The sequence below is a fragment of the Gekko japonicus genome, unplaced genomic scaffold, assembly GCF_001447785.1.
Source record: "Gekko japonicus isolate JY-2015 unplaced genomic scaffold, Gekko_japonicus_V1.1 scaffold1127, whole genome shotgun sequence".
Classification (NCBI taxonomy): domain Eukaryota; kingdom Metazoa; phylum Chordata; class Lepidosauria; order Squamata; family Gekkonidae; genus Gekko; species Gekko japonicus.
The window spans coordinates 1-25,446 of record NW_015159747.1 but is presented as its reverse complement, the minus strand read 5'-3'; the positions used below and the strand labels follow the sequence as shown (position 1 = coordinate 25,446).

Sequence of the window (25,446 nt, the reverse complement as noted above, 5' to 3'; positions counted from 1 at the left end):
CGAAGGAAACAAAAAAGTCTTCTGCTGCTAGTGGAAGACAGCAACAGAAGGAGACAGATGAATCTCCCTATGCTAATTTAAATCTCCAGTAAAAACTAAATAATTTAATTGCAACTTTTGACTTTGTGTGTGCGTATGCATTATACTGTTCAGTAAAACCAATACCTTTTTTTAAATGTAAGGATCTTATTTATCAGGGATGACACAAAACAAAAGCTAAGTAGTGAACATGTCCAGGATTTGGAATTTAGATGCACTGGTTTTAAATAATTTGAGCTTATATAGCTTTACGAAAAATAGGAACACTATGCCTTTTTTAAGCTATAGTGCCCTGTTTCCCTGTCACTAACCCACATTCTCACAGGAGAATTATTTTAAATATAAGAATGAGAAACAAGGCTTTTGAACCACACTCAGGCTTTCTTATTCGCTTATCCAGGCAACTTTGCTATTATTGACGTGCTTAACAGGAATGGCCTTTCAGACTTCATCTTTAAAGGCCTATGAGACGCTCAGTGTATTGAAAAGATGCAGTTTAACCCGACCCCCCACCTCCACCACAACTTGTCTCTGCCTTGAGAAGAAGAAGAAAAATGTGCCATTCAGTCTCAACCAACTCATGGCGACCCCAGCCAAGTAGTGTTGAAGGCAAGAGATGTTCAGAGAGGGTTTGCCATTGCCTCTCTCTCTGCGTAGTGGCCTCCCATCCAACTAGTGACCGTGGCCGACCCTGCTTAGCTCGCAAGCCGTGATGCGCTTGGACCAAGCTGGGCTGTTTGGGCTAAGCAATGCAATTATGCAGTCACTTCTTGAGCACAGTGAGCATTTCATAAACAAAATGCCGTGCCTTGAACGTCATTACCTTGCATAGCTCTCTGCACAGTGACAGAACATCTAGGCAGCAGGCAAATAATGAAATCTATTCTCTGATCCAAGCCTGGTTTTCTTCCCTCAAATGAATGTATGTTTGGTATTCTTTGTGACCTGTTGCTCTTTGTCCTGGCCGGTCTTTCAAGCAATGTTTCTTGTAGGATACATAGTGCATCAGGATTAAAGGTCACTTAAACATTCAGACAGGATAAATTAGAATAAATCCCAGTCACCTGTATGGCAGCTCCGTAACTCCAACCAAATGGCAAGATAAAACTTCTTTTCCAGTAATTTATCTCCATCCTTTTCCCATTTTGCCTTAAAAAAAAAAAAAATCCCCTGCCTCTTTTGTAGCAACACCACAGTGGAGGAGTGCTGCTGTTATGTCTTTGAATATATTTTTGAATATATTTTCTGTCAATAGAATTGTACTGAGAAAACAGGCAATACCGTGTGGGAGGATTCCCCCCTCCCCGAATATATTGAGGAAAACAAAGCGTTTGAAATATTATCGCATTGTACATTAAGCAGCCGCATCAGGTCCCTGATTGTTATAGCAGAACTGCAACCACAGGCTCTCCAGTTGTAAAACTTGTTTCAGTACAAAGGCTACAACGGTGTCTCCCCCTGGAACTGAGAAAGATACTCTAATGGTGTTTTCAACAATCATTCAGTAATTGAGGCAGCACCTTTATGTATTGGCCTTAATCTGGAACGTTGACAAGGAAGCATTTATCCCCCTGAGCGGTGACCTTATAAACAGGACTTAACCTAGCACCTTTTTATGGCTCTTTTGTGTTTCCCTTTTCTCCCTCAGGCTTCAACGTTGGCAGGAGCGCAGGCGGCCGATCGACTGTCAGGGAAATTAACCGGGACGCCTGTCATTTCCCGGGCTTCTCGGTTCTTCAGTCCTTTCTTCCTAAGCACACCAACGTCCCCGCGCTCTATTTTCTCCTAATGGCACTTTTCCTGCAGCAGCCAGTCACTGAGCTGCCTGAAAACCCGCAGGTCAGTGCACCTGTCCTCACCAGCCGATGTAATCAGGGTTGCCAGGTAGGGATTATTTAGTAAGGTAACGACTTTGTTAAGCGTAATACCGTGCCGAGAAAAAAAGTGATGGTTCAAAACTAAACTTTGTGCTGAAGATATTTCTGCTCTGTGTCGATGGGTGCGGGGTGTGTGTGATTGGAGCTTTCCCTGTCTTGGGGAAACTCGAGTTAATGGCTGCTTTCCATTCCAAAACGGATTCTCGTATTTCCCCCGAAATATAATACTTTTGAGGGTACGGTGTATTAAAGTGGTAGTATCTTTTCCTCTCCATCAAAACTGCCAGTGAGCAAGTTGGGAGTTCTACAAGGAATTGTTAGGGAGAGTGGAGAGAAGGAAGGAAGGAATGAACAGTTGGGTAATATATCTGTCTTTTCCTCCTCCCTAAATATCACAAAGTTTGAGTCCAGTGGCACCTTTAAGACCAGCAAAGTGGTATTCTGGGTATAAGTGAAAGCTTATACACAGAATTAAACTATTTTGGTCTTAAAAGTGCCACTGGACTCAAACTTTGTTCTATTGTTTCAGACCAACACGGCTATATCCACCTGAATCTAGCCAGATATCACAGTTTTAAAGTTCTAACTTGCTGTGGTTTGGGCCTCGGTGAACATGTCCTGGTCTCCCCTTCACAGGATACTATGTTATTAGGGGCTTTATCTTTTCTTAAATTTATAATCTAAATATTTTTGCATACTCGAGAAACCCCCTACCCCTAGCACCTGCAGAACTTTTTTTGTTGCCCTGTCGCCTGCTGAGGCTAATAGACTCCTATGCCCTTCTAGAATTCCATTGAACTTGGTGGAGATCACCATAGTTAATGTACACAGTAGTCACTGCAAGAAGTTGTGGTTTTTTTGCCTTAGAACAGTCTTACCTTTTATAAATGGAAAACGAATGCATTACTCAGTGCTATATGCTGCTTGGGAAGAAAAGAATGGAATGAGTTTTAGCCAAGATACTGTACTTCTTTTTAAATATGTGGGGCAGCCCCTTCTTAAAACTTTTCTAGAGGTTCCTTAATGTTTTTGAAATTTGTAGCCCCTTTTTGATTTTCAGCATGGCTGAATTCTAAAGGGCTCTTGGTTGAAGTCTGTGTATTGTTGGAAAGGAGGGAGGAGTTCAGTAGGTTCTTTTAGTCGTTTCCTTCTTTGTACATCTAGATCCCATCTCATGTAGGGTTTTTCTTAAGGTATGCTCAGAAGCCTTGGTGCATCCCAATGGCATTGCCAGATCACCAAGAAAGGACTACTGCAGTGTTCAGAGCACAGATGATGCACTTGGTAGGCCCCCGGAATTCCATGGAAGAGTTCACTCTCAGCATCCACTGGGCTGCATTCTTCATCAGAAATCCCCTTTGATGTGTTGATTCATGTCAAGTGTTCAGCACGCCAAAGCCTTTCGATTGCACAGCTTGAATGTGTTAATGGATGATTCTGTAAGATGTTACTTTTGAGACCAGAAGCAGTGTTGCACAGTTGAGAAATGGTGGTTGTGTGTATATAAAGTGACCTCAAGTTACAGAGATGGTTTGTTATTCCCTGCCTCCACGTAGTGACCCTGGACTTTTCTTTGGTCATCTCCCATCCGAGTACTAACCAGGGCTGACCCCGCTCAGCTTCTGAGATTGGGCTAGCCTCAGCCCTCCAGGTCAGGGCCAAACGGTGATGAGTGAACATTAAAAGGTTTCAGGCTATAATCGGTGGCTGTTAGCCAAACCAATTGCGATTCCTACTTTATTTCTCTTATTCATTGGGCCATCTGTGTGGAAACTGCATGCTTCTGGGTAGGCAATTGAGCATTAAATGGGAAATTCATTTAACTGAGGATGCGGTCACAAACACTAAATAGTCCACTTTCAGTCCACTTCCAATGCACTTTCCAACTGGATTTTGCCAGTTCACACAGTAAATTCCAGTTGGAAAATGGATTGAAAGTGAATTATTTAGTGAATGTGACCACAGCTTGAGACCCCTGTTCCAAAACAAAGCGCGGTGCCAGGATGATAATGCTCTTTTTCGTATGGTCTCAGATAGATCTAGGCCAAATACATGATGGCACAACAGTCTCGACCAATCATCTAAAAAAGACTCTTAACAGGTTCACAATTAAATGTCTGCTTGTTAAATAAACCCAAGGAGGAGGATTTTGATATAATAATTCCTACATCTTTGGGACAGACATGGGAGATTTCTTAGCTAATGATCCACTTGATTTCTTAGCTAATGATCTGTCAATACAGTGCTTATTTTATACCTAGTAATAAGCCGATCCTCAGGCTTGGAGAGAAGTGATGGAGTGAATGAGCATATCCTGTCCCACCAATGCCATCAAATAGATCTGTATGAATGCATCATGAAATCAAAATATCAAGCACATGCATGATATACTGTGTAGTTACATGTGAAATGCCTGTAAATGAACAAAATAGCAAAGTGACATGAGAAAGCAGATCATGTGTTGACTTCTGTTTCTTCCTCTCCCTCCTATTTCTCTCCATTGAATAGTTTGACTTGGATTCAATTTGGACATTTATCTTCGGTGTTCCTGCTTCAAGTGGCACCGTGGTCTCTTCAATTCACAGTGTTTGCACAGAAGCTGCCTTCTTGTTACTGGGAATGCTGAGGAGCATGTTGAATTCAGTAAGTAGGGAAGTGGTTTGGGTAGTTCATTCCCTATTTGAGTTGGTTGATTGACAGTACGCCTTTTTCACAGAGACTGAAGATGGATTACATATAGTGAGTCAGGACAGTGGACCAAATGGGACATTCAGGTACCAGTGCATTAGGATTTTAGGACCACTTGAAAGAACCGAAGCATTGCAGAAGTATTCACATGACACATTAAGCGGTACAGAAATTGCATAAACAGGATCCTACTTAGAATAAGCTATACATAGCAGGATAGGTTCAGTCCCTAATAATTTATCAAAGTAAGTTTATAAAACCATTTTGTACAGTGCAACTCTTATTACCTGCACAGAAAAGCCCTCTTGAACAGTTCAGTTCTGCATAGTTTGAAGAAAGCCAGGAGAGTGGGAGTTTTCTTGACCTCCTCGGGCAAACCGTTCCACAAGGCAGGAGCCACAACGGAGAAACCACATGTACGGGCAGTTGTTGATTTTTCCCATTTGCCGGTCGGCACCTGCAGAAACCCCGGATGACTTGAGCTAAGTTGTCATGGGGGGAACATAGGGAGACAGGCGGTCTCACAAATAAGAGGGGCCAAGGCCATGAAGGGTTTTATCTGTGACAGCCAATACCTTAAACTGAGCCCAGCGATAGGTTAAATTGTAACTGAGTGTTTTGCATTTTTGTAAGTGACTGAGTTTTGCAGTAAAAAAACTCAAGAATGGCTTCCTGCCAGTGTAGTACACCGAAACTGAGGCTGAGTGTTTTGCATTTTTGTAACTGACTGAGTTTTGCAGTGGAAAACTCGAGAATGGCTTCCCTTAAGGTCCACAAAGCATTTCCCCCTCCAGACATGGGTGACACTTATGTCTGTCTTGCCTTAATTATGTAACAACAATAGAATAACATAAGCAAAAATATCAGATAATTGCTCCGAGAAACGCTGGACCATCCTCCTAAAAAAGAAAGCGGATTTTTTTTGAGAACATGGACATAATAGCTGCATTCAGATATCACAAAACGACATATAGTCTGGCAAGATTGAGGCTGAAATCCTTTCCCCCTTGCCTGCCAGTGTAGTACACCGAAACTGAGGGATTTGTGGTTTTGGAAGTCTTCAACATAACTTGAGCTGAATCTGGAGTCTTCAAGACAGCTGGGCTAAAACTGGTTTGTAGCAAGAAACCAACTGAAGTTTCTCGGAGAGTTCCCTTTTGGCATTGCAGCAAATTGCAGGTTTCCTAAAGCAGGAAATCCTCAATTTTAGCATAGTGCATAAAAGGGCACATGAATGCCAGGATTTTAGGTTCTTTCTCATCCCAAGCAAACTATGGTCTGTTCGCAGCTCCTTCATTCAGCCATAATCTTTCCTCTGTCCGTGCTGAGTTCTTTCATTAGGGGACTATATTAATACTAATTATCTTTTATATGATGGTTTTCTCAGTATCCGGTGAGCATACCGTTCCACAGTGTGGTTCCTCTGACTGAATGATTGCATGAAGAAGCCAATATTAATAAATGCTTTGCGAGGCATTATAGAGCTACAATCTCCTTTTGTATAGTCCTAGAGTATGCTTTGAACTCAATGAATATTAACATTAAGCAGGAAAATTACCATTCTTTGTTCATTGCATGCAGTTGATAGAGAGCTAGAGTTTGGAGGTGGAAGAAGCCTGGTCACTCATGCAGTTTATCAGATGGGTTCGAGCAAATCACTATCATTCCACTGGACCTATTTCATAGGTAAAGGTAAAGGTTTCCCTTGCTCGAAAGCTAGTCGAATCCTACTCTAGGGGGCGGTGCTCATCTCCATTTCCAAGCCGAAGAGCCAGCGCTGTCCGAAGACTTCTCCGTGGTCATGTGACCATGTGACTAAACGCCAAAGGAGTTACTAAAACCAGTGAGATCAAGCTTTAAAACACTTCACCAAAAGTATTGTAAAAAAAGTAATAAGTAGATGGCTGTCATAATGCCTTTTGCTCGCACAGAACTGCGTCTCGCTTACTTTTAGGGCAATGTAAGCTAAAGTAGTCATCATCCAAACTTTTTCTCTCTCCACAGCCTTGGCAGTCAGAAGAAGAGGGTTCTTGGCTTCGTGAATATCCAGTCACTTTGATGCAGTTCTTTCGCTACTTATATCACAATGTTCCTGACCTGGCTTCAATGTGGATGAGCCCAGAGTTTCTTTGTGCACTGGCAGCCACTGTGTTCCCTTTCAATATCCGGCCATACTCCATAAATGGTAAGGGGGGGGCGGGATGGTGGTTGGCTTGCCTTTTTAGTTCTCCCTTACATATGGCATCATGATTTGGAATGATATGAAAATGCTGACGTTTGTCTGTATTAGCAAATAAAGGTAGAATAATACAGTATTTTCCCTTTTCTTGGAGGAAAACTGATATGGGCACAGTTATGCCCACCCTTGTTATCTTCAGATCGTTCTTCTGTGAAATGCTGTATGTGAGACTGTTTCAAAAGCATTTTGGAATTTCAGCTGGTGTAGAATGCAGCAGTTATGCTTAGAGGCCTATTTGTTGGTTCACGGAACTCAAATATTGTACCCTCTCTCCGCTCATTCTTATCCTGTTTCTGTATCCAGGTCGAAGTGTTAGTTTTGGCCTTTATAAAGTACTAATTTTTTTGGGACTAGTTTCGCTAAAGGGTCACCTGTTTTCCGTATGAGCCTTCTCAGATCCTTAGATATTAGGGCCTGTTCTTTCTTCTACCTCCCATAAATGGCTCCGTGCTGATGGTGGCAGTAGCCATACTGTGGAATTCTCTGCATCCAGAGGTCGATTGGGTTGCGTCTCTGCTCTTTTTCAGGTGACTGGTCAAGACACTATTGTGTCATCCTGAATTTGGCCTTGGGTAAATGTTTAGCTTTTCCTCAAATTTGAGATACAATCTTGAGTATTTCTGCAGATATGCTGCTGCTTATTTTAATTGTGTCTGTGTGCTTTTGTTTTTTGTTATTTTCCTGTTTTTAAACACCGTTGGCATCTTTTTCTTTTTTCTTTTTGCATTGGTGTTAGGATTATTTGAAGGTGGGTGGAGGAGAGGGATTGAAAGTATTTCAATTAAATAAATATACAGAATGAGGAAATTGATTCCAATTCTTTCTTTGTAACAAAGCTCTTAAATTTTCACCAGCTGAATTATATTGCAAGGGGACAATGGCTAATTTTGAAATTACTGCTTTCTTGTAAATTGCTTTGAAGACAACAGCTGGGGTTTCATAACTGTCATTTAAAAAATCATCCGTTTCTGGAGCTTGAGAACTAATACAGAAAGAACAAATTAAGTGGAGGCAGGATAAGCGTTGCTAGAAGATGTCAAGAATGCAGGTCAGGGGCAGCAGTATTGACAGCTCTGCCTTTGATACTTCTCTTTGTTACTTACTCTCTAAGGGAAAAAGCCTGGCTGTTTCAGGTTTTAGCCAAAATCTTATCTCAGATTTAAGGAAAAATTAAACATTATCTAGGCCACATACGTGATGACACAATACATGATGACCAATCATCTAAAAAAGAGCCTTAACAGGCTCACAATTAAATGTCTGCTTGTTAAATAAATCCAAGGAAGAGGATTTTGATGTTAAGCTCTGATTGTATGGGGGATTTTTGTCTGTGCGATACAGTTTTATGTGCAGGGCTGATTATGAAACTTCCTAATTGTACCATAAAACTGGCTAGTCTTGGCTGCAATCCCTGTTGTAAGTGTGCCACTAAAGTTAGTGCTGACTTAATAGTGCTTACTTAATAGTTCTAGATGGGTTTGCTTAATAGTTCTAGACTGGCTTACTTCCAGAAGGGAACAAAAATAGATCTGATGAGAATACGAATGTATTCTACAGTCTAAACCACTACTGACTGTATTCTACAGTCTAAACCACTACTGAAAATTCTGACTGGCAAAGACTGTGCAGGATCTCAGGCTGAGATCTTTCCCAGTCTTGCTAAGCAATATGCTTTTTTAACTGGAGTCCCCAGGGATTGAACCTGATACTTTGTGTGTGGAAAGCAAGCGTTCTGACAGTTATGCTTCCATCCTCACCCAACTGAAGCTGAAAAGCTCCCCCGAGAAGTGGTACAATGGTACAATGGTAGGTGTTTCCAGGTGCAGAAGAGCAGAATGCAGGTGCATTCCCGTCGCCAAAGAGAGATTGTTTTTCCTACTCCTGCATCACACCCACTACCCAGACCTGAAAAGTCTTCCCTATACTGCAGTTAAAGGTACAGGGGCCCTGTCCCCTTTTTGCATCCGGTCACTCACATTCAGCATTCTGAAACTGAGTGTCACTTGATTTCTGCAATGTTTTACCCGCCCTTACTCCGGTTAATCATAATGGTGACAAACCAGCTTGTATTCCCTACTCTTCTCCCTCTTAACATAGGCTGTGCTCTGTCTTTTCAACAGTAACCTGGGACACACAGATCCCTAAGTGGAGAGTGCCTTATGAAGAAGGAACTGAGAGTTAGTGTAGGGTTGGGCTCAGACTAGAGAGATTTGGGTTGAAATGTCTGTTCAGTCAGTGGCCTTGTTAAGTCACTATCTTCCAGCATGTAGTGAGAATAAAATAATTCCAGTAATTGCTGTCTTTAGATTTGCATTCCACTTTTGCAGACTGTTCAAGGAGTAAAATAAAGTCTGTGCTATGACAGATCCCTCCTCTCTAGCAAGAGGTAGTTGAGAATTGAGAGCAGCAGTCCTGAAAAATGTGTATATATAGCAGCGGCATATCAAGGCAGGGAAATAGCTGTAAAGTTCCTCCTTCCTCCTTGCCTCACCAAAGGTAGGCTGAGTTATAATAAATTACTGATCATTGTGTTTCTGCTACCTGTTTTGAATAGGTTACTGATCTGGATGATGACGTTGGATCCCCAGCTGAAGAATTCAAAGCATTTGCCTCTGATACAGGAATGAACCGGAGTCAGTCAGAATACTGCAACGTAGGGTCCAAGACCTACCTGACAAACCATCCTGCAAAGAAGTTTGTGTTTGACTTCATGCAAGTGCTGATAATTGATAACCTCTGCCTTACGCCTGCAAGCAAGCAGACTCCATTGATAGACCTCCTTCTAGAGGTAGAGTTGGTCTCTTTTCATTGCTCCCTAAAAGAAAGTGTATTTGTTATAAGGAATACTTTTCTTGTTCATTGTTCATTGATGAATATTGATTAAGCAAGTATCACGAGGCTTGGCCAGTGTCAGTCTTCGAGTTAAATATTGCTGCCCCCTGGCCCGGAGCAAAATAGCCTGTCAGTTTCCAGTCTCTGCCCTCCCTCTAAAAGATCCCAGAAAATGCTTGAGAGAAAGATGGAGGAGTGACCAAGGAAGAGAAGTGTCTTTCTTCCTGTATGTCCACCTGCTTCTTCCTGCTGTAGTTTCTGAAGGATCTTGGGACTGAGCAGGAGAAGCTAGGAAAAAGGCAGAGGGATGTGTAAATGAATGTTCTTTGCTGTCTTTGCAGTTTTGGGCCAAACTACATGCAACACATACCACGAGATCGGCATAGGGGCTTGCAGTAGGATGCCGGCTGTGAATTCCCTGTTTAGACTCAGTTTGGAAGTGCTGCGGGGCCCCATATTGGATTGGGACCATAGATCCTCCCTCCCTCCAGTGGTGTATTTCTGACTTAAAATGGCCCTGGGGGAGAGCAGTTTGCCCCTTCTTGGGGGAGTGCTGAACGTGCAAGCCATCAATACCCATGAAATCCCTGGGGCGATCACATGGTATATGTAATGTGTAGTTTGGACTTTTGAAGCAGCTCAAGAAGGAGAAAACAAGGAACTCTGTGAGTGACAAAGAAGGATATCTTGCTTGTTTATATGCTCCTTTGCTCCTCCGCCCCATCTGTATTGCACAAAATGGATGGGATTTGATACCACTGGGGGAGGGAATGTCTTTCACACACATTAACTCACTCATGGTGCCCCCTTCCAGTTCATAGGGACTCACCATAAAAACTGCACTGGCATCTGTTATAATAGTATATGAACCATTCATAATGCAAACTTAAATCAGGATTCCCTAGGAAATGTTTTTCTTTCTTTCTCGAGTAGCATCTTAACTTGCTTATCAGTAACCACTGCATCAAGGCATTTGTCCATTTTTAAGGGAAACCATAACTGTGATGCTTTTACTTTGGAAGTTAGAAAAGGGTCTCATTGTAGATACCATTGAGTGCAAAATTTGAGCTCGAGGCAGAAGTACAGTGCAAGGTTTTACAGCAACTTAAAGCAGCTTCTAATCCTCTTTTCTTATTACCCATTCTTGATTTACTAGGCCTCTCCTGAGAGATCAACAAGGGCACAGCAGAAAGAATTTCAGACCTATATTTTGGACAGTGTGATGGACCACTTGCTTGCTGCTGATGTTTTACTGGGTAACACTTATTGTAATGCTATCCCTTTGGTAATTTTGAAACAGTACTGTTCTGAGTTTTTCAAAAAGGACATTGCAGAGCTAGGGTGAGTGCAGAAGAGAGCAACCAAAGTGATTAAGGGGTTGGAGCACCTTTACTGTGAGGGAGAGCTGAAGAGTCTGGGACCGGTCGGTTGAGAAAAAAAGATGGAGAGTGGGGACATGGTCTCAAAAAGGGGACCGGTCGGTTTAGAAAAAAAGATGGAGAGTGGGGACATGGTAGAGGTTTATAAAATTATACATGGAGCAGAGAAAGTGGACTGAGAGAATTTCTCTTTCTCCCAGAATACTGGTACTTGCCGGAACTCAGTGAAGTTGTGCAGCAATAGATTCAAGACGGACAAAAGGAAATAACTTGTTTTCTCAATGGATAATTAAATTGTGTAATTCACTGCCATTTGGTGCAGTGATGGCCACAAGCCCGGACAGCTTCAAAAGGGGGTTAGATTCATGGAGGAGAGGTTCGTCAGTAGGTAAAGGGAACCTCTGTAGTCAGAAACAGCAAACCTCTGCTCTGTCCATTCCATCAATGTGCTCTGTCAATTCGCTGGAATAATTTATTTATTTAAGCTGAGATTTAGCAGGAAGTAGGTGGGTTGAGTATCTGTCCATCCTTCCTACTTCACTTGAGAGGTTCAACACTGATTCTTTTATGCGTATGTGATATTCTTCTGCTGGAAAGTAATTTGTGTATTTCCTTTCTAGCCTACCCTATGCCATTGATACTATTATAAGTAGTCCATCTATGAATTTAAGTTAAGGCTGCATTGAGACATCATGTCAGATCTCTGTTTGTCCATGACAGATGCAGATACAACTCATTCTTGTTCACCATCTTTGCCTTTGGAATGGAGTGAAGTTGGATGCTTCCTGGTTACGATTGGAAACTTCCTGGTTACAATAGCCTTGAATTGATCTCCAGTTCCCTATGATTTCTGAATATAGGTGCCTTGGGCTAACTGGAAGTTTACTTCCTCCCCACTAACTGGAGTTCTAAATTTCAGTTGAATCCCCATTTTTGAGGGGGAAACAAGTTTACATTCAGACATCTTGGTAAATTGTTCCTTGACTGGAAGCTTTTAAAACCAGAAAGCTTCCTGTGACAGTTAATGTATGGGACAAAGAAGGAGTGGCATATAATACTTAATCCTTTACAGAAGGTAGGAAGCACGCAGGCACAACAACAAGGTGTGTCTGTGCCTGTCATGGACAAAGAGAAGTTTGTCATGACGTCTGGATGTAGCCGAATAATTTTTGGGCAATATTTAGTTAAAACAAAAAATATGATTTTATGTGTATTCCTTTCAATGCTTGCTATCCTCACTAGATCTTCTCTGTATATACATGAATGGCTTTTAAAATTCTTGTAATGTTCTTGTTGTAATTCAGGTGAGGATGCGTCTCTTCCTATTACAAGTGGTGGAAGCTACCAAGTCCTTGTCAACAACGTGTTCTATTTCACACAGCGAGTGGTGGATAAGCTTTGGCAAGGCATGTTCAATAAGGAATCCAAGCTGCTGATAGATTTCATAATCCAGTTAATTGCACAGGTATCTACTAGTCTTACATGTTGTTTGCTACACATGGTTGATATAGATTGGTACAGGAATCATCCAATGTGCTTTTTTTTGTACTGGACTACCTCAGTGTATCAAATTATGATGAGAGTATTTCATGTTCATTTCATGTAGTGAAGATGAGAGTATTTCATGTTCATTTCATGTAGCTGAAATGAAATACTATGGAGATTAAATTTTGAGCCATTTGACACACACACAAAAATGAAGGGCACTTTCACACATGCTGACCCACTTCTCCACTTGCACCTGCTGATGTGACCTTGGGTCAGTCACAAGCTCTGGCACAGCTGTCCTTGAAAAAGAGCAGTTTGTGTCAGAGCTCTCTCAGCCCCACCCACCTCACAGGGTGTCTGTCGTGGGGAGGGGAAGGGAAAGGAGTTTGTAAGCCGCTCTGAGACTCCAAGTGAAGGGCTGGGTATAAATCCAATCTCTTCTTCTTCTCTTCTTAAATTTTGAGCCATTTGACACACACAGAGAAAATGAAGGGCACTTTCACACATGCTGAATAATGCAGTTTCAATCCACTTCTGTGACCATTTACAAGTGGATTTTGCCATTTCACACAGTAAAACCTGGTTGCAAAGTGCATTGAAAGCACGGTATTAGTGTGTGTGAAAGTGCCAAAAGTTAAAATATATATATATTGTATGTCAATGTGTGGCGAATAGCCAGGAGATTTGTTTTTTGAGGCTGAGAGAGCTCTGAAAGAATTGTGACTGGCCCAAGGTCACCCCAGCTGACTTCATTTGGAGAAGTGGGAAATCGAGCCCGGTTCTCCAGATTAGAAGCCACTCTTAACCACTTCACCAAACTGACTCTTAGTGTCCAAAGTATTTGGCACTGTTGACTAATTTCTTTGCGACCAATTGCTATAGTATTTTATTTTACTTCACAAATTCCATATGCAAAAGAACCTCCTCAGGAAAGCTCCTCCATTAGCATGTTACAACCTGGGAAACTCTTACAAGATAATGACTCAGCCCTACTCCACCTTCCTGAGTAGATATAAATTACCTGCCTACTATTTTTCTTCTCACATTGACACAGAGAGTACTCCATCTTTCTGTGTTATACCTCTGAGGATGCCAGTCACAGCTACTGGCGAAACATCAGGTCCTACAATGCCAAGACCACAGCCATACAGCCTGGAAAATCTACAACAACTGAAGTATAAGAACATAAGAGAAGCCAATGTTGGATCAGGCCAGTGGCCCATCCAGTACAACACTCTGTCACACAGTGACCCAAAATACCAGGTGCCATCAGGAGGTCCAGCAGTGGGGCCAGGACACTAGGAGCCCTGACACTATTGACCCCCCCCCCTTTTTAACCTTTCCTCATAGGGAAAGTGTTCCAACCCTTTTATCATTCGAGTTGCCCTTTTCTGCACTTTTTTCAAAGCTACAATATCCTTTTTAAGGTGTGGTGACCAGAACTGTACACAGTATTCCAAATGAGGTCGCACCATTGATTTATATAGGGGCATTATGATATTGGCTGATCTGTTTTCAATACCCTTCCTAATAATCCCCAGCATAGCATTGGCCTTTTTTATTGCAGTTGCACACTGCCTCGACATTTTCAGTGAGTTATCTACTATGACTCCAAGATCTCTCTCTTGGTCAGTCTCTGCCAGTTCGGTCCCCATCAACGCGTATTGATAGTCAGGATTTTTTGCTCCAATGTGCATCACTTTGCACTTGGCCACATTGAACCCCATTTGCCTTGTTGATGTCCACTCACCCATCCTCGACAGATCCCTTTGGAGTGCCTCAAAAGTATAAATATCTGTTTGTAATAAAGACCAGTAAATGCATACAAATAAACAATGCAATAAAACTGGATCACAGAGTTGGAGAACAACAATATAAGAGCAGTATAATACAACCGATAAACTGGATTACACAATTGGAGAACAGTGAAAGAAAGCCAGGATAATACAGGCAATGAACAATGTAGTGTTGGGGCATGAGAACTCCCTAAAACGTTAACAGACAATTACAACCCAGTTTTGGCGATGAGTAAATTGCACAAACGAACACACACACACCCGTGTGTCTCTTCTCCTAAGCTTCTTTGGATAGTCCCCCCCCCCTTTCCTTCATAACATGAGTCAGAATATTGTAATTAAATTCTTGAGGCAAAAACTGTCTGATGCTCTCCTTCGTTGTTCTCCTTGCTGTAAGTCATTATAAAAGATCACCTCAATGACAACAATGTGGTGTTAGCAGTTAACGATTCAAGCCACATCGTTTTAGGAAACATCTTTAGGCAGTTAAGCCTTTAATCTGAGTGGACAGAATTAATACCAGTAGTATTTTTTTTAAAGCATATTTGGTTGTGTATATAAATGTCACTGTTAAACATGTTCGTTTTTGTTTAGTCGAAAAGGAGATCTCAGGGATTATCGCTCGATGCCGTTTATCACTGCCTGAATAGGACCATCTTATACCAGTTCTCGAGGCCACACAAAACTGTTCCCCAGCAAGTCGCTCTCCTCGACTCGCTCAGGATGCTCACTGTCAATCGGAACCTAATCCTGGGGCCCGGGAACCACGACCAAGAGTTCATCAGCTGCTTGGCTCATTGCTTGATTAACCTGCACGCAGGGAGGTGAGCGTCCCAGAAGGTGTTTCTCGTACACCAGTTGGTTTAGTGAATTATCAAGAGCAAGACAATGGTGCTGTCTTTTGCTTCCTGTCTTTCTTTTTCTCTTTGGCTGTGATTTATGTGCTAGTTGTAAAAAGTGCCCTCAAGTCATGGCTGACGAATGGCAACCCCTCATGGGGTTTTCGAGGCAAGAGATGTTCTGGGGTGGTTTGCCATATCTCTCTCCCTGCGTTGCAACCCCGGACTTCCTTGGTGGTCTCCCATCCAAATACTAGCCAGGGCCAGCCCTGCTTAGCTTCCAGTATCTGACAAGACTGGATTAGCCTGAGCCATCCGGGTCAGGGCTGTGATTTATAAACAGCACTTACTCAGTTATTCGTCTGTGCTGTTTACCAGTGTTTGGACAAAGCCTGAAGGAAATGGCTCCTTATTAAAAGGCCGTCTCATAAAGTAACTCAGTTTGGAGTGAAAAGAGAGATCAAAAGTGGGAGTTCTTCACGGGTTTTGTGGTGTGAGCCTGACATCCTTCAGAATTCACACTTACGTGGCAGGCATGCGCCAGGCCCTCTTCTCTGCAAATGGTGCCTCCTTAGATGAACGTTTCCCCCTTTTCTAATGTAGTCCGATCAGCATTTTTTGAAAAATTTCAAATTGTCCCTGGCAGCAACAAACCTGGAAAGTAAATAATGGAGAAGGATCATGGGAAAACCATGCTGAGTGACTTATTCATGCTTTGCTGCTTGAATAGCATTACTGTGACCACATGAATAAACTTCTGAGCAGAAACACATTAATTGCCATGCTTGTAGTGTTCCTCTCCCCCACATATGCAATCTAATTAACCTCAAGGGGGAGGTATAATGAGTTTTCCGAGACACAGTTACCCGTTTCTTGCCCTTCTCCCTGCAGAAAGCTTGAGGCCTGGTCTAGAGGAGTGGTTTATTATGTGTTAAGCTCTTTCTGTACCGTGGTGTGTAGACTGCAGCTTGCTTTCCACATGGTACTACAGACTAACAGGATCTCATTCCAGCATGATGGCCTAGAGCCTACTTCAGCTGATGCGTGTCGTGGGCCCTTACTAGGCCAGGGGTGGCCAAACTTGCTTAACATAAGAGCCCCACAGAATAAACATCAGACGTTTGAGAGCCACAAGACACGAACAAATATCACACACACGTTTTTATTGGGAAATGTATAAATTTGCTTTTTATTAACATTAAATGAGACTGCCAAAAATAAAAACAAAAGGGGTAAAAACAGATGTTGATAATGATATTTATTTGTCCAATGGTATTGGTAGGCTGGGGGGGGGGCTTTGAGAATGTATTTAAAGTTAAAATTACTTTCTTTCTCTGCCTCCCCGCCTCCCCTCCCCCACTTCAAGCCTACCCAGGAAAAGGAACACTGGCTAGGGAAGGGAAGACTGATCAGGGAGTAGGGATCCCAAGTCCCCCCGGGGGGCGGGGAAACCCCCCACCCTGGAGGCCCGTTCCCCGGCGGTGCCAGATCGGTCCCCGAGGGGAACTCCGCCCCGACGTACGCATCACCTGGAAGTGACGGAAGGACTCCAGGCACGCTGGGGGCGGGGCCACGGCCATCCAAGGGAAAACTCTATGTTTTTCCCTTGTATGGCCGTGGCCCCGCCCCCAGCGTGCCTGGCGTCCTCCCGTCACTTCTAGGTGAAGTGCGTGCGGACCAGATGCCGGCCAGGAGCCCCCCGCTCCCAGCGAACATCCACTTGGCAACCCTATCAGGGAGGCATGCCTCCACTTCCCCAGCCGCCCTGCCAGGAGCCACAGGATATGTATGAAAGAGCCGCACATGGCTCCCGAGCCGCAGTTTGGCCACCCCTGTACTAGGCAAAATGTTTGTGTTTGAGCTTATTTTCTCTGCAATCGACTAACATAGCTCTGACCGTATTTTACTCATATAAATTCACTGTACACACAAGACTAGGTGGGTTTATAGCTTTCTTCCTGACATGATTATAATTTTTTCCCCCTGTGTGTAATTTTTAGGGAGGATGGGAAGTATCCAAAAATCCAATACCCCCCTTTAAAGTAATATTATCCCTAAAGTTTTATCAGGCAATAGATTGTTCACGTCGGTAAGGGCTCTGTCCTAGTGATGGTGAAGAGGGAGAGAGCCCTCTGGTGGGCAGAAGGTCTGTTGATGAGCTGTATACTGTGGAGCCACCTATAAGGACAACAAAACAGGCAGTTTTTGGAAGGACTCCATAACTGTCTGTTCGTATTCCATAACTGCCTGCCAGTTATGATGTAGTTTATCTGATGGCTGGATCATTCCTCCAACATACATGAAGCTTCTCTGCCTTTCCCACCCCCAAAGCAGATGAATCCAAGTCTGTGGTGAATTTTTCAGCATTGGCGAAGGTGTCAGTGAATTCTTAGAGAGCGATACCACAGATTAGTATAGTACCTTACCCCACTTACTGGTTAGTCTCAGTGTGTGTCCGTGAGGGTTTAAAATAGCCAGATAAAACATGTGGAATCATACCTAATTCTGAACCTTTGAAGGTAGTCTTGGCTCAAAAAAATCTCACAGTTGGGCCAGGTAAGGACAGGGGAAGATGTCTTTGCAAGCCTGGGTTTCCAGGAGAATCTTCAATTTGACAACAAAAAAAAATGGGGAGGAGAGAAAATAAATATTAAAAAAATGTGCCAAGAATCTTGTAAAATTATCCCATGAAATCTGGTAGTCATTTTGAGTTGCGGAGGCAACCAGGCAGCATTGGCTATCTAGGCCGTCTGAACCAAGACCTTTGAAGGTAGTCTCAGGGCTATTTTTGGGCAGGAACGCACAGGAACAGAGTTTTGGCTGGCTCCTGAGTTGGCCACGCCCAGCAGGAACTCATTAGCAGAATAGGCCACACCTAACAGCAGAAACTCATTAGGATTGGCTACATTAGGGGTGTGTGGCCTAACATGCAAAGAAGTTCCTGCTACAAAAAAAGGCCCAGGGTTTTGACAACAAACAAGGTAAACAGAATAACAAGCAAAAGGTGGGTGTGGCTGGATAACCACACTTCTGGTAACATGTGGTGTGTGGCCTAATATGCCAATGAGCTGTGCTATCAGGGGTGTGGCCTAATATGCTAATATGTTTCTGCTGTTGGGTGTGGCCTATTATGCTAATGAGTTCCTGCTGGGCTTTTTCTACAAAAAAAGCCCTAGTCTTAATGATATTTCAGTGCTCATTTACTGCACTATGAAGCGGAAGGGAAGTCAGTGATGGGGAGGAAGTGGACAGCCATGAAGACGGGAGGCAGGCAGTGAAGGAGCAGAACCAGTGGGAAGGGTAAATTGAGCAAAAAGGGTACTAAACGGGGACTAGAAGCAGGAGAAATGAATTACCTTCTTCTGCAAGTCTTGCAGGTCCTCTTCTTGTTTTTCAAAAATGCATAACATCTTTTTGTTTGTCTGCTTTCTGCCGATCTGCTTTCTTTCCCAGCCACCTTCCCTTTACCTTTTTTTCCCCCAAGCGAGTACCTTCTTTTTGTTTCTTATACTCTTGTTGGATGACATTTGCAGCAGCGTAGATGGGTTTGGCCTGGAAGCAGAAGCCAGAATGACAACTTGGCACATCATGATCCCTTCTGACATAGAGCCAGATGGAGTCTACAATCAAGACGTTAGCGAAGGTAATAACACACAATAAAGCAACTAGAGGGGCTGTTTGTCTTCAGTGTCAGCCAATGCCATTAGCTGTTCATGCATTTCTTGTGCATTCCTACTGCCTTCCCGGTCTGTCGTGTTTTAATTTTTTAGGTGCAGTGGAAAGGAGAAGATTAGAAATAGTAAACAGAGCAGACACCCAGAATGCTATATTGAATGTGCTGCATTGAAGGCCATATTATTACAATATAGGTCTAGTCAGGTCTAATTGACAGTAAATAGGGTATAATCTCATATATGAACCAGTCACACTGATTATAGGCTGCATTTTGCTGTAAGAAGATCCTGGTAAACATCAGTCAGGAATAATTAGGATTAGGTCTAATCCCTGTCGCCCAGTGAAACCAGCCGGCCCATCACTCATGGCAAGTAGCAATCGACCCTGCGCTCACTCACCGTAATGAATGGTTTTATTAGAGCTGTGTTTTGAAAAGCACTGAGGTGAGTAGTTAAGATGCAGAAGGCTGAAAGGGAAGAATAAACAAACCTCCGACTGAGCAGCAGAGAAGATTAAAACAGGGAAAAGAAAGCCTGATAACATTCAGAAAGTGGAGTTGTCCAAGTATACCAACTGAGCTCTCTCCCGATTTCCATCCTTGTTCCCAGTATTGGCTCCAAAGTAAAACAGTTAAAAAAAATTGTAGGCTTTGTAGAAAGGTGTATGTTGTTGTTTTTTCTCTCCGCATCAGTTGTGTTTACTTGCTGTGAGTCAGTATATCCATGGGGGAGGGGGAACTAGATTGGCACAGAGTCCGAACATGTGCTAAAAATCAAAAGCCAGCCATTGGTCTGGGATTTCTGTGGTGGCAAGATGAGGTCACTGTATCCCAGGAGCCCCCAGTCTTTTTGCACCTGCGGTCACCTTTGGGATTCCGGCACAGGGTGGTGGGGTGTCGCAAGGGGCAGAACCGCACACATGGATGACACCTAAGCGCAGGGGTGAAGAGGGATAATTTTAAAAAACTACATTGTGAAGGAGAATAGAACCAGCACTGTGGTGGCAGCTGCCACTGAAACAGTGTTACTTTAATCTGTCCAGCCAGTTGGATGTCCAGTGGCCAGTGAGAAACCCTGTTGGGCGAAGAGCCCCATTTGGCCCCACCCACTTTCTCAAAACACTTGGTGGGCATCAGGAAAGCCGTTGCCAGGCACCACCTTGGAGGCTCTTGCTGTACCGCTCGGCAAATATGCAGTGATGAAATGGCTAGATTCCCTGACCGAGTGGAAGATAGAGTGGAAGCTGGTTGAACTGTAGACCAGAATGTCCAATAAGAACTATGAGCCTGGGTGTCTCTATTTCATACTGTTTCTTTGTATATAGTAATTACCAGCACGACTGTAAATGTTCATTTCCCTCGCATTGGGTGTGATCTGCATACGTGTTGTTGCATTGAATGAAGCCGTTGCATTATTACTGCTGTGCATTTTAATGGACAAAGAATTGACCCAGACGGAAAGTTAATATCTAAAAATGGGGTTGGCACTGCCAGCCACGAGCCTGTCATGCAGGCAGATTACTAGGCAATCAGAGTGGAATGGGGCGCCAAAGTAAGGCACAGGAGCCATGCTGGGAGCAGTGTGGAAGTCCACGCTGCTGAAGTTCTACCGGTTTGTCAAGCTCCTAGCATGAATGGAGTACGTGCCCTAGAACCTTCTGCCTGTGATGCTGTGCTGCTAGATAACACGTACCATTTGCATGGGGATAGCCCCTGTCCTGTCTGTGGTGGCAAAGAGTGTCCTGTTGATGGGAAACCACTGATCTACATCACAGCCTTGCATGTAAGCATGCAGAAGTTGCAGCTCAAAACAAACCAGTATTCTCCCTGCTAACCAGGGCTATTTTTGGGCAGCCCAGACGGAAAGTTAATATCTAAAAATGGGGTTGGCACTGCCAGCCACGAGCCTGTCATGCAGGCAGATTACTAGGCAATCAGAGTGGAATGGGGCGCCAAAGTAAGGCACAGGAGCCATGCTGGGAGCAGTGTGGAAGTCCACGCTGCTGAAGTTCTACCGGTTTGTCAAGCTCCTAGCATGAATGGAGTACGTGCCCTAGAACCTTCTGCCTGTGATGCTGTGCTGCTAGATAACACGTACCATTTGCGTGGGGATAGCCCCTGTCCTGTCTATGGTGGCAAAGAGTGTCCTGGTGATTGGAAACCACTGATCTACATCACAGCTTTGCCTGTAAGCATGCGGAAGTTGCAGCTCAAAACAAACCAGTATCCTTCCTGCTAACATTTACGTGGCCTAAAAGAGAAAGGTTTTTTTTTAAGGCCTCCATACCTGAATGCTTGAAATTGATTCTTATTTCACTGAAGAAATTTCATGAGTGGCTATTGGCAATCTAGGAGCATATCACTGAAGACGTTCCATGCATTTTCTCAGTAGTCTTCCTCCCATGAAGAGTTCCTTGTAAGAACAGCTCAAAAGCTATTAAAGTGATACCTCTGAGTAATGTTAGGACTGAGAGCCATAAGCGATCCTACTCCTTTTGCTGCTGTTACAGCCACTTGCTTTGCTAAGCATATATTTTCCAGCAGCAGCATCGCTGCTTCATGTAAAACTTCAGCCTGACCAGTGAAGCAAGGAATGCTGCCATAGTCTAGGGGACACATGTTCATGCAATCTGTATGTCAACACGTGTGTGTTCGTGTGTATACAGTGCCGTCAAGTTGCAGCCGACTTATAGCAACCCTCAGGGCTCTTTTTGTAGAAAAAGCCCAACAGGAACTCATTAGCATAATAGGCCACACCCAACAGCAGGAACTCATTAGCATATAGGGCCACACCCCTGACAGCACAGCTCATTAGCACATTAGGCCACACCCACATGTTACCAGAAGTGTGGTTATCCAGCCACACCCACCTTTTGCTTCTTATTCTGTTTACCTTGTTTGTTGTCAAAACCCAGAGCTTTTTTTGTAGCAGGAACTCCTTTGCATGTTAGGCCACACACCCCTAATGTAGCCAATCCTAATGATTTTCTGGTGTTGGGTGTGGCCTATTATGCTAATGAGCTCCTGCTGGGCGTGGCCAACTCGGGAGCCAGCCGGAACTCCGTTCCTGTGCGTTCCTGCCCAAAAATAGCCCTGGCGACCCTGTCGAGTTTTCGAGGCAAGAGATGTTCAGAGGTGGTTTAACATTGCCTGCCTCTGCATAGCAAGCCTGGGCATTTCAGCATCTTAGAGTAAAAAAAAATCCAGCAAAAGTCCCTGTTGTGCATAACCACGTCCGTTTGTCAGCAAAATGCCAATGTATTGTTCAGTGTCTATATGATATCCCCTCCCCCCTCCTGTAGTTCTCCTGATGTTCCCTATGTGTACATGCTTGCGAGTGGTGTAGAAATTCTTGCGCATGCTTAGAAGCTACAATGAATCTGCTTGTTAGTGAAACACATTTCTTTCAAGGACAACAGGTGCGAGATACGGAGTTTCTCAGCTTTGTTTTAATTAGTAGAGACTATGTGAACTGCTAGCTACTGATAACAAGAGACCGTTGCTTTCTCAGGAAATTGGCGCGTCGATCTGCTCTGGACACTAGGGCAGGAGTCATAGTCATTGGCCTAGAGTGATTATGAATTTCCTTTATGTTGCTTGCTCTGTCGATTCATGTTATTCCAATCAGAGACCTGTTCAGTGATCCATGGCTTCAGTAAAGTAACCTTTTCTATGGAAAGCGACTCCGTTGATTCCAGGTGAAACCTGACACTTAGTTTCTGAGATCTGATGAGATTGGGCGAGCCTAGGCCACCCAGGTGAGGGCATTTCAGCATCTTGGAGTAAAATAGTCCCTGTTGTGCATAACCACGTCCGTTGATGTAAAATAAGTCAAAAGGGTCTGAACAGTTGTCATTTACTCTGAGCAACGTGCTCCGCTCTCAGCTGTTGCTCACTCCACATGGCCAGGGTTGGCTCACAGTGGTGATGTTTTAACTTCTTAGGTCGCCAGCTTCTTTTAAAGGCCGTGAACCGTGTGTGGACAGAGCTAATCTACAGCAAGAAGCAGGTTCTGGAGGAGTCCTTCAAAGTATCCCTCCCTGTCAACGAGAGAGGCCACGTGGACATCACTCTGGTGAAGCCCCTTGTTGAAGAAGCCAGTCTAAAGTGCTGGCAGAATCATTTGGGTAAGAATAATTGCACTGACCTTCCTTATGCGAGACACTGCATTGTTTGTCGGTGTCTGTTTGGCAGCATCTCTTCTTCGACAGCAGAAATCGTTGTCATTTCAGCGCTTAGTACTTAGCAGTCGTGATACTGGTGGGCGGCACTGTATATTCTGAACATGAGAGGCAGAATGGGGAAGGGGAATGACATAAATTAGCTTTACTGCCATGTGAAGTAAACTTTGCAATGTTGTGAGGGCGGGGGAAGGAAGAAGCTCTTAGTAACCACTATTTTAAAAGTAGCATGCCTCATTGGTGTGCCTAGACGGATCAGCGCCGTTCACTAAAGGTGGTTTCTTGCAGCTGCTGGAACTGTGGCTGTTTGGGATTTTTTATTTTAAACATTTATCAGCTGCCTTTCTTCCTTACGGAGCTCAAGGCAGCTTATCCACATACATAAAATATCACCCAAAACTTAAAATCGTTATTGAGGACATAACCAAAAATCTTTGGCCGCTTCCGAAGTGAGGGGGCCAGGTGCACCTCCCTGGGAAGGTTATTCCATAATCCTCGGGCTGCAGCTGATAAGACTCTCTCTTGTGTGTCCATCAAACAAGCTTCTTTGATGGGGACAGTCAGGAGGACCTCTCCCTGTAATCTCAGTTCCCAGGTAGAAATATGTGGGAGAAGAGGGTCCTTCAGGTAACTGGTCCCCAGCCATGCAGGGCTTTAATCATTCCATTGTGATCGTATTCAGTGCTTGCGTGTAGAACTTCCTTTATTTTAAGGGGTGGTGGTGGTAAAAAGCAGCAGATTGTCCTTTGGGGGGGGGGTTTTGAGAGGATTTAGTGCCTGGAACTGTATGGTTGCTAAACTTTGCAATGTTGTGAGGGCGGGGGAAGGAAGAAGCTCTTAGTAACCACTATTTTAAAAGTAGCATGCCTCATTGGTGTGCCTAGACGGATCAGCGCCGTTCACTCAAGATGGTTTCTTGCAGCTGCTGGAACTGTGGCTGTTTGGGATTTTTTTTATTTTAAACATTTTATCAGCTGCCTTTCTTCCTTACGGAGCTCAAGGCAGCTTATCCACGTACATAAAATATCATAAAAACCTAAAACTTAAAATCGTTATTGAGGACATAACCAAAAATCTTTGGCCGCTTCCGAAGTGAGGGGGCCAGGTGCACCTCCCTGGGAAGGTTATTCCATAATCCTCGGGCTGCAGCTGATAAGACTCTCTCTTGTGTGTCCATCAAACAAGCTTCTTTGATGGGGACAGTCAGGAGGACCTCTCCCTGTAATCTCAGTTCCCAGGTAGAAATATGTGGGAGAAGAGGGTCCTTCAGGTAACTGGTCCCCAGCCATGCAGGGCTTTAATCATTCCATTGTGATCGTATTCAGTGCTTGCGTGTAGAACTTCCTTTATTTTAAGGGGTGGTGGTGGTAAAAAGCAGCAGATTGTCCTTTGGGGGGGGGGATTTGAGAGGATTTAGTGCCTGGAACTGTATTGTTGCTAGCTTTAGGAGTACTCTGTTCTTTAGTTAGACAAGTGGTTGTTACAGCTTTTGGAATTTAATGGGGTTTGGGAAATGAATAAAATGAATTTGCCATTAGCGCTACTCCAATCTACCGGAACTGCAGACTGAACAATTGCAAAGTGTGAAGGAGTTTAAATCTCAGCTCTGGCACTTGAGAGAGGACTGCTCTGATTTTAATGCCTTGTTCCTCGTCAACAGCGGCTCACCTTTGACCCTTGGTTTTTGTGGGTGGAGGGAGGAGTATAGCAGTTACATTCTTCAGAAATAATACCTATATCTTTTTCCTGGGATGCTCTGGTTGATGCATGTTTTATTTCGAAACTACTAAAAATTATTATTGTAAATCTTGAAAAAGCCGTGCATATACAGATTAGTGATGTGCGCCATTTTGTGGAGGAGGTTCGACACATGTGCCTTGCTAGCATTGCCTTAGGCAGAGTCAAGAGCACAAAGGCAGATTTTTTGAGGCCATTCAATTTAATGTATTTATTTAAGTAAAAGTGGCTTTCTCTTAGAGCTCTTCTGGTTTGTGTGCTGAGTTCCTAATAAGAGAAGCCATGTTGGATCAGGCCAATGGCCCATCTGGTCCAACACTCTTGTGTCACACAGTGGCCAAAGCCCAGGAGTATGTTAACTGTTGCGCAATTGAGAAGAATATTCAGATAAGACCAATGTGTCAGAATGGGTTTTAGGTCATGCCCTATTCACAGGTTGGCCAAGGGTTTTACAGTGGTCTCACAGTTTTTCTTGAGTACAGCTGAATTTATTTGTGAAACTTACATGCTCGCTTTGTGCCCCAGTGGGGCATTTGGGCGGGAGCTAATGGTACAGAACTGCGTGCTGTGTGAAGAACAGGGATGTAGTTGTGGAGCATCACCTCCTTGCTGGAAGACATGAAGGCCGGGGTGGGTGGGGGGCTCATCTGGAATGCTTTTGGGGGTCTTAGGAACAAG

The 25,446-nt window shown here is 43.7% G+C and overlaps 1 protein-coding gene across 1 annotated transcript in view; it reads left to right on the top strand.

Moving 5' to 3' along the window:
* LOC107105629 (WD repeat and FYVE domain-containing protein 3-like) overlaps positions 1 to 22,977 on the top strand; it is a gene marked incomplete at its 3' end in the record, with an annotated part of 114,152 nt that extends 91,175 nt beyond the window's left edge. Inside the window, 9 exon segments of the mRNA XM_015405632.1 lie at positions 1,688 to 1,923; positions 4,425 to 4,559; positions 6,609 to 6,781; positions 9,391 to 9,631; positions 10,832 to 10,931; positions 12,359 to 12,519; positions 14,933 to 15,162; positions 18,711 to 18,820; positions 22,795 to 22,977. Coding sequence (XP_015261118.1) covers positions 1,688 to 1,923; positions 4,425 to 4,559; positions 6,609 to 6,781; positions 9,391 to 9,631; positions 10,832 to 10,931; positions 12,359 to 12,519; positions 14,933 to 15,162; positions 18,711 to 18,820; positions 22,795 to 22,977 — 1,569 coding nt within the window.
* Positions 22,978 to 25,446: the final 2,469 nt, after the last annotated feature.